The 9,379-nt window shown below is 32.2% G+C and overlaps 1 protein-coding gene across 1 annotated transcript in view; it reads left to right on the top strand.

Annotated features, from left to right (window-relative positions):
• Positions 1–9,139, top strand: part of LOC122270638 (uncharacterized) — a 68,790-nt gene extending 59,651 nt beyond the window's left edge. Inside the window, exons 5-7 of the mRNA XM_071183792.1 lie at positions 1,583–1,723; positions 4,439–4,673; positions 6,113–9,139. Of these exons, the coding sequence (XP_071039893.1) occupies positions 1,583–1,723; positions 4,439–4,673; positions 6,113–6,201 (465 nt within the window). The 3' untranslated portion in view covers positions 6,202–9,139. The remainder of the gene's footprint in view (positions 1–1,582; positions 1,724–4,438; positions 4,674–6,112) is intronic.
• Positions 9,140–9,379: the final 240 nt, after the last annotated feature.

The following is a 9,379-nucleotide window of genomic DNA, read 5'->3' as shown; positions in this document are numbered from 1 at the left end:
TATATACAGAGAGAGAGAGAGGTAGATATATAAGGTAGATTTTTCTAACTATCACTCTGCTTCTCACTGCATTTACGCTTTTTATTCATAAAATTTTTTCCCTTTCTGCGTAAAAATAACTCAAGCAAAATATTTTGGGATACTACAATAAATATTCATGCGATAAAATATTCTAAAATTAAAATAAAATGAGTCATTAGGAGCAATTGAGAAGTTAAAAAAAAATAAAAGGGAGTATCAGAAATCCATTTCATCGATTGAGTAAGGCTAAAAATGTAGTTTGATTCATTTGGTATTCTTACCAAGTGGTGTTCCATTTCCGAACTATTATGAAGGATTTCAAAAGCAAAACCTTCTCTGTTATTTATTTCACTTCCAATCGTAAAAATAATACTAAGAAAGTTATTTGCAGTAATATTAGTAAAGTTGTTCAATGACATGCTTTGAATTGATTAATGATCTTCAGGATATGGTAAGTTTCAAGTGATTAGCATATTTAAAGTTATTATAGATTTCAAATAAGTAATTATATTCAAATATTCATGATTTACAAAATGCTCATTGAAAGCTATACTTTATAATATTCTGACTCTAATTTCTTATATAGTCATTCACATTTCCTTCAACATCAGAGTTCCGGGAGAAATATATTTATCTGTAGTAGCGAACTAAAGCCGAATTTTATTTTTAAATAAACATAACTTTTAAAACATTGATCAAGACCTTTGAGCATAACCATTTCTCTATCTAACCTTTCAGATGTCTGTTTAAATTATTTGCATGCAACGGGGGCAAAATTCTTTTAACTAAAATTTATTAAAACACTGATACATTACTTTTTTGCCATTTTCAAAGTTATTTTCTGAAACTACGGAAATCCCTTAGTAATTGGAGAATATGGCTTTCACTCAAACTTCAAAAGGTATGCTGCATCAAATTTTACACATTTTTTCTAAGATCAGTTGTCGTAAATGTACGACGAGTACAACTCACAAGCTTTCCAAAAATTGTTTTCGTTGGCCAAATATTTAAGTTACCATAATCTTCCAAAATTTGTGAACTTAAAATGTTTCATAATTTTAAATCATTATCGAAATCATCGAATATATATTCAATCACAGTTTTTATGATGCAAGAAACAATGTTAGGAACGCATTTCGTTTCTATTGCAAAATTATCTAGTTTTGATGTATTTACCCAAGTCAAATTTGTATCAATTAAATATTAATAAGGGGCAGTAAAAATTTATCGTACTATTATTGACAATAAATTGACTTGTGGTAATAGGTCAATAAGTGTGCTTAAAAGTAACAGTTATTGTGGTAATAATTAATGTACTAATAAAGGTACATTATATAGGTGATATGGTAGTAGGTTTTTACGGATTCGACTTAACGGATAAGTACGTAGTAATAATTAGGAATAAATACGCAATATGAAATTTTTTAATAATTTCCTCAAAAATTGAATAATTGCTTATAGTTTGATTATTCATAAATTATTGTCAATAGCTATAATTTATAAAAGATCAAAAATGCTTTTCAACATCTTTATTATTATTTATATATTCTCATGATAAATATTCCTAGGAGCCCGGAAAGATGGACCAAGGATAAATGGTGGAAAGAGTAAATACACTGTTGGTGATACTGTAAATATTAATTGCACATCGTCCAAATCTCAGCCACCTGCAGAACTACATTGGTACATAAATGACAGAGAAGTAAGGATGAGTGAACCATCATATACAGATGGGTGACAAAATAATACGAACACCTGTAAAATATCAGAAAATCTTTATTAATAAAGAGTTGGACCACCCATTGACTGAATTACAGATTTAAAAAGACGTGGTATCGATGCATAAAGGTCATTTAAAGGAATATTAGGCCATTCCTCTTGCAAAGCGTCCTCTAATTCCAAAAGATTTGATGGAAGTGGGAATCGGGAACGAAGTTTAGACTCCAAATATTGCCACAAATGTTCAATAATATTTAAGTCCGGAAACTGAGGGGGCCAGGCGAGATGCTCAACTTCATTGTCATGCTCTTCGAACCATGTTTGAACGCACCTAGCGGTGTGGATAGGGGTGTTGTCGTCTTGAAAAATTTGTCGCTCTCCAGGGAATACAGTCTGTACAAAAGGATGAACATGATCCGCTAGAACGCTTAGACAGTCATTAGATTTGATTCTCCCTTGCAGACGTACTAGTGGCTCAAGACCACGCCAAGATATCGCACCCCAAACCATAATGGAGCCACCTCCATGTTTCACAGTTGGTAAGAGGCATTCAGGATCAAACGCTTCTTTGGGTGATCTCCAGACATAAACGCGTCCGGTGTTCTGAAATAAGGTGAAGGTTGATTCATCGGACCATATTACCTGCTGCCACTGCTGTGGGGACCAGCCTTTGTGACCTCTACACCACTGACGGAGCTTGAAAGCATTGGTTGCTGTCACCAAGGGTTTACGAATTGCCACTCTCCCATAAATGTTCGCTGCATGAAGTTCTCTTTGAACAGTTCTTGTTGAAACGGGGTCCTGAAGATAACTGTTCATGTCTGATGTTATCTCGAATAACGATTGCTTGTGTTTTCGAGCTACTACGCGCTGCAAGACACGTCTATCCCAATCATCAAGCTTTGACTTTCGGCCACTGTTTTGCTTTGAAGACTTCGTCTTATGTTCTTTCATGTATGCTGTCATAACGGCTGACACAGTACTTCTTGCAAACCCCAAAAGGTTTGCTGTTTCTGTCACCGATGCTCCACTTAAACGCCTCCCAACAATCCTCCCTCTTTGCAATTCTGACAGGTCAGATATTTCACCTTATAAAAGCTAGTTAGATAAACTCATGCAACTCAGGTGACTAGTGGTGAGAGACTGATAGCTTCCTCTTCACGCTCACTAGGTGGCAGACTTCTGTTGCAGGTGGCGCGGCTGTACTGCAGGTGTGAAATAAGTCCCACTTTTTCACAGGTGTTCGTATTATTTTGTCATCCATCTGTATATACTTTTTAAACTGAAAATAGCTGTTTAGAGTAAAAATTATTTAATCACAATACTATTGCAATGCTAAGTTAGCAAAAATTGATCTTTATAATTAGCCTTTTTTTATACCGGAATGCTTGCCTAAAACTGATATATTTAAGAAAATAAAAAGACTAAAAAAAACTGTAGAAACTGTTTTAATCGCATTTGGAGACCTGGGGATTATATTTGTACAAGCGTTTTTTGGGACTTTTTACGACTTTCTCGATCAACGTTTTATATACACAAAGAATACTATTTAGTCTCTACACACTAAGAAAAATTATATATTTTCGTAAAAGGAATAACACTATTAAGGAAACGCGTTTATGTTGAAAAAGTAACGTATGTACGGTGAGAGGAAAAAAAAAAGAAATACTGAATGACTTTTGATCTAGTGATCGGATCTTCATGTTCTAAGACTCATTCTTAATGGTTTGTATTTGTGACCTCAACTATGCTAATTAATTAATGCAGAGGACGTTATAAGTAGCAAAATCAGAAGCAAAAAAATACTTTCTCTGACTAAACATGCTTGTTTAGGACAAATGAATTCTGACTCTCAAATATGAGAAGTTGCTGGTTATCTGGAAAATATGGTAATCTGGAGAGTAGTCGAAATTGTGGAACCCTTAATGTAAATTGTACTCTTTGTGGCCTAGTTCACCATATCTCGAGAACTTTTTAAGCGAATCGAAAAATTGTTACCCACAATTATAAAATTCGTTTAGCAGAAGATAATTCAGTGCAGAAAAAAAATTTATAATTATTTATTTTCTTTTTTTTTAATATTTTATTTAATTGCGGTTGCAAAAAATTTTAAATTGTAAGGCATAAGAAATTGAATTTTAAAAAAGTCGTACATTTAAAATTATATATAGAATATCAAGTTTTCATTTATATAGTGCTCGTATAATTTAAAAGAAGCTGGACAGCCCAGTTTTAATTAAAAATTTGTATGACTCATTAGAGTAGTACAAGTGAGAAATTCTTTTTTATTTTTTTATTTGTAAAATGCCAGTTACATTAGCCGTTAGGCCATTAAACTTCTTGCTTGCCAATAGCGTTGAAATATACATGAAAAATCTGTCAGTGCTTCACACTCTGCCAAATGTTCTGCCGTCATTGGCCTTCCACTATCACATATAACACACAAAGGTGAATCGGCTAGTCCAATGCGAAATAAATGATTCTGTAGACAGTAATGCCCCGTTAATAGTCTAAAAGCTACAACCGCAATTGATCGCGGGTGGTCAGGAATAAAAACTGAGTCTGTTAAAAGAACACTCCAAGGAGAAAAAAATTTTTAACGTATTTTGAAAATCTGTAGTAGAAATACTAAAAGTTTCTTTTTTTAGTTATTTGCATTGAAGTTTGAGCAACTATGTAAGTAATATTTCAATTTTAGGCCAAACTTGAACAACTCTTACTCCATAAACCTGTCACATATATTGATGGAAAAGTATCTACTGTTTTGGGACTACGGTTCACAGTTAAACATAGACATTTCCAAAAAAATGAAATGAGGTTACGTTGTACAGCCACTCTCTCGAAAGTCAAGACTATGGCAAGTGAACCTCTGGAAGCAGAGTTTTCAGAGCAACAAATGTCAGATCTGCACGTGGACTTTAATGCAGGGGCAGGTAAAAGAGCATTATTTTGATTTTTTGAATAATTTTAAAATTATAGATATCCCTGTCGGGTAGGTAATCACTATTCACTTACAACAAGTTTTTTGTCGATAGTACGAGGCGCATCCAGAAAGTAAATTTCCCTAATTTATTTAAAAAAAAGAACTCACACTTTCAGGAACATATTTATTGGAAACTAGTACAGCAATGTTTCAGCTATTTTTCTACGTAGCCACCACCAGAGTTGAGACACTTGTCGTATCGTGGGATCAACTTTTGTATCCCTTTGTCGTAGAATTCTGCCGCCTGTGAATGAAACCAGCTTGTGACAGACGTCTTCAGCTCTTCGTCATTGCCAAAACGCTCAGCGGAGGACAGAAATCTCTTGATGTGCTCAAAAATTGCTGGGAGCAATGTCAGAGCTCTAGGGTGGATGATCAAACAACTCCCACCCAAATTCCGTCAAAAACTGTGCGTCGTGCCGTATGTGGACAAGCATTGTCATGGAGGAGCACAACACTTGCTGTAAGCATTCCACTACTCTTGTTCTGAATGGCACGTCGCAATTTCCGCAGTGTTTCACAGTAACGGTAGACGTCTGTNCAATTTTTCAACATATCCACCACAAGAATTGAGACACCTGCCGTATCGTGGAATCAACTTTTGTATCTCTCTGTCGTAGAACTCTGCCGCCTGTGAATGGAACCAGCAAGTGACAGGCGTCTTCCGCTTTTCATCGTTGCCGAAATGCTCACAGGATTACAGGAATTTCTTGAGGTGCAAGAAAATGTAAAAATCGCTGGAAGCAATATCAGAGCTCTAGGTTGGATGATCAAACAACTCCCAACCAAATTCCGTCAAAAAAGCTACTGTGCGTCGTGCCGTATGCGAACAAGCATTGTCACGGAGGAGCACAACACTTGCTGTAAGCATTCCACTACTCTTGTTTTGAATGGCACGTCGCAATTTCCGCAGTGTTTCACAGCAACGGAAGACGTCTGTCACACGCTGGTTCCATTCACAGGCGGTAGAGTTCTACGACAGTGGGATACAAAAGTTGATCCCACGATACGACAAGTGTCTCAATTCTGGTGGCGACTATGTAGAAAAATAGCTGAAACATTGCTGTACTAGTTTCCAATAAATATGTTCCTGAAAGTGTGAGTTCTTTTTTTTTTAATAAATTAGGGAAACTTACTCGAAAAAAATGTTAATGATGCTGAATAATTCAAATTATTTTTTTTTAATTTTTCTCTCATTAAATACTTGTATTTTCAAACACTATATAATTCAAAACGCATTCATGCATGTTTAATATCTTTTAAATTTTTACAATAATTTCAGTAATGTCTTTTAAATCCTTATTATATTAGTACAATAATATCTTTTAAGTTCTTTAAAACAGTCTTTTCAATTTAAAATTCAAGATATTTATTCGATTTTCTTTCCAGTTCCCAGTGGAAGCTTTCATAAACATGACTCATTTACCAAGATTTCATTTTCGGTGCTTTTGACTTTTATTTCGCAATATTTGATTTGAGGAAACCGTTTCAACTTTTATGAAATTTGACCATCATCTTCCTTCTTTTAATCTCTGTGATTTCAAATTTGAAATGGATTGATGATATCTGTGATGATTGAAGTACACAGAACGAAGAATTCAATGCCAATTGATGTCCATGTTGTCACTGAATGATATACCATCACACTGTTACTTTGTGTTTTTTGGAAAATAAAAAATTTTGGAAAAGTTCAACGCTCGAGAATTGGAGAAAGAAAATATCCTCAGATATTTTCTCACATCTCATCAGAAACTCCATTCAATATATGCATCATCACGAAAAGAATGTTTTGTGAAACTGATACAGATATGTTCCTGATTAAGACCTCAGTTAAGTTTAAAATATTAATAAAAAAAGCAATTTCCACGGCTTCTGTTCACTACATGTAAATCATATCTTTATTTACTTTAATTCTTTTCAACATATTTAACAACTAACTTAATGAAACTCATTTCATTGGCCTTAATTTCGATCGAGTAAAAACGCCAACAAGAAGTAGAATAAATGAATAAAACTCAAATGAATTTGATGAAACTGATGAACTCCAATGATTTTTTCTCTTGATATTTTACGTCGATTGCATCGGGTTTCCTAGTTGTAATGTTTTAATTAAACCACATGTGAGTAAAAACTTTTCACTTAAGCGTCATTGCAAAGCTCTGTTGATGATTCTCCATGATTTTCTTAAATTGAGAAAAAATTATGGAAAATGAGAAATATATCAGTACAAATTCATTAAGAGTTGTAAAAAAAATGATGAAAATTTTCAATAAATATATCTTTGGAAGAGTTAGTGGCTCCCAGCATTTCAGTCCCTAAACATTACTTTACAAAATTGAGCTATAAACGCTATGTTCTTAACAAATTTTATTGCATCTTTGCGACTAGTAAAGTGCTGAGTTATAGAACTGGAATACTTCAATACAATTTACATGAATTTAAAAAAATGTCGTATCGAAAGGTTTCCAGATAGTTCCAACAGAAATTCTCAGTAAGAGAAATTCATAAAATACTTTTTTGCTATACGTCAAAGATATGAAGTAACCATAAAGAGTGGTTATAAGAAAAGAATCCATTATCATTGTATATTTTTTCTGTTTTCCAGAATTTTAACATTCGAATGCATTCTAAATCAAGTTTGAAAAAGCAAAGTTTACTGGCGTGAAGGCTACTTTCATGTCTACTAACAGAGATAATTTGTTAAACGAAACTGATAACTATATTACATAAGTTATATTACCAGTTTAACATTTTCAGCATGCAGTTAATAAGCTATACACACTTGATAAAAACTCAAAACCACATCTGTTTATTTTCTACAAAAAACAATCTGATATAAGTTAATTTATTTATTGGTGCTATGTTGAAAATGCTTTATAAATTTTTTCTAATGTCGAAGTGTAGCTCTTTACGTTATTTAAATCCGAAAAAAACATTACTATATACAAAGAATAATTTATTTAGAACGATTTATTAAGAATGAATTTGCAAACCTCCAAACATTCAAATGAAAACTCAGTCTGCAATTTTAAAAACTGTTTTCTTTTAAAACAATTTTTTTTTAGTTCGCAATATTTTATTTTAAATAATAAATAATCACTATTTGTTTCGTAGCTTTACATTTCATTCATAATTTTTAGAGAAATTTTTATTTCAGATCATTATGCATTGAAAAAAAATCTAATGTAATGTATATTTTTTATCTTGTCATATTGTATCTTTTCTTCTGCGCATAGGTTTCAGGATATTAAAATATTTTGTACTAGGGGCTACTTGTTCTCCAACTTGATTTTTGTCTGTAATTCAAACTTTCATGATACAAAAATCGATAAAAGAAATGTTTACAAAAAAAAACACTTTAAAATGTTTTTTTTATTTTAAAAAAGGACAGCTTTCCTTATAAATATGCAAAAAAGATGAAATAATTGAGGCATTAGGGAAATACAGGACAGCATGTGCAATATTTACAGGGGGTTCGAAATCCTTTATAAAAAAATCTTTCATTTCATTTCATGTTTGTAAAAAAAATACGTAAGCTAAACTGAAACTGAATAAACTGAAAAATAAACTTAATCTGTCTATGTTTGTTACATCAATAATTGGCAAGCTGTGGATCGTGAAAAACGTGTGACGTTTTTGCGATTCGCGATCAGCTTAAATTTGGATCAAATGCGGGGGAGAGAAGTTTTAAAGCAGAGTTTGCTAGTCACTGTCTTACGTAATTACAATTCATTTCTAAGATCACAATTAATCATAACTTCAAAATTCAGGTTCAAACTTCACAACCCAACAGATGCTAAAAGTATGAATTCCACATAAAATATATTGTTCATATCGATTTTTTTTTTTTTTTAGTCATAAAGTCGACACATTGTAAGAACACTTCTGGTAACACCTTTTCGATCTTGCAAGCATATTTTCGTTCTCTTGGTTAAGTTTTCAATTACTGTTTGACATATTTGGGGTTGAATTTAAACGTTAAGACGTTTAAGTGGGTTGCGAAATTGTTTATGAGAACGTTTGACTGCAAAAACTCAAAGAAGAAAATAACTAAATGCTAAATCACAAGAACAAGGTTTCAAATTACTAGCAGACGAATTTAATTTGGGTTCGATATTCATCGAAATTCTATTTCTTTCCAAAATTACCATGTTTTTGGGTTAGGGGCTACATCTTTGAATAAGAAAATAACTATCTCATTTCACTGTTATTTGACTGTTATTATTATTACTTTTTAAATAATAAATTTCAATTGAACTCCGTAATTTTGGTTAAAACTCCAGTTTTATTTTGAATTATTCATACTATTAATTGCAAACTGAGCCTATGTCATAATTTCTTTTTCTTCACACAAAAACTGTCAAAATTTGCATTTATATTATATTTTCTTGTAAAATATGAAATAAATCATGTCTATATCCGAAATAATTTAATAAAATCTTTTTAAATAAATGTTGTATGAGTATTTTTTCTAATATTCCTGCATTTTATTTCTTTTATTCTTTTATTTATTTATTATTTTTGAATTTTATTTATTTATTATTTTTGAATTTTATTTCAACACAAAATAAAACGACGAGTCTATTTTTTTAGCATTTAAAGTTTTGTGGAAACAGGAGTACTTGCACCTGCAAAATTTAACATGAAAGCCGACAT

The sequence above is a fragment of the Parasteatoda tepidariorum genome, chromosome 7 (assembly GCF_043381705.1).
Source record: "Parasteatoda tepidariorum isolate YZ-2023 chromosome 7, CAS_Ptep_4.0, whole genome shotgun sequence".
Classification (NCBI taxonomy): domain Eukaryota; kingdom Metazoa; phylum Arthropoda; class Arachnida; order Araneae; family Theridiidae; genus Parasteatoda; species Parasteatoda tepidariorum.
Note: the sequence above shows the minus strand (reverse complement) of the source record. Positions and strands in the feature narration are given on the sequence as shown.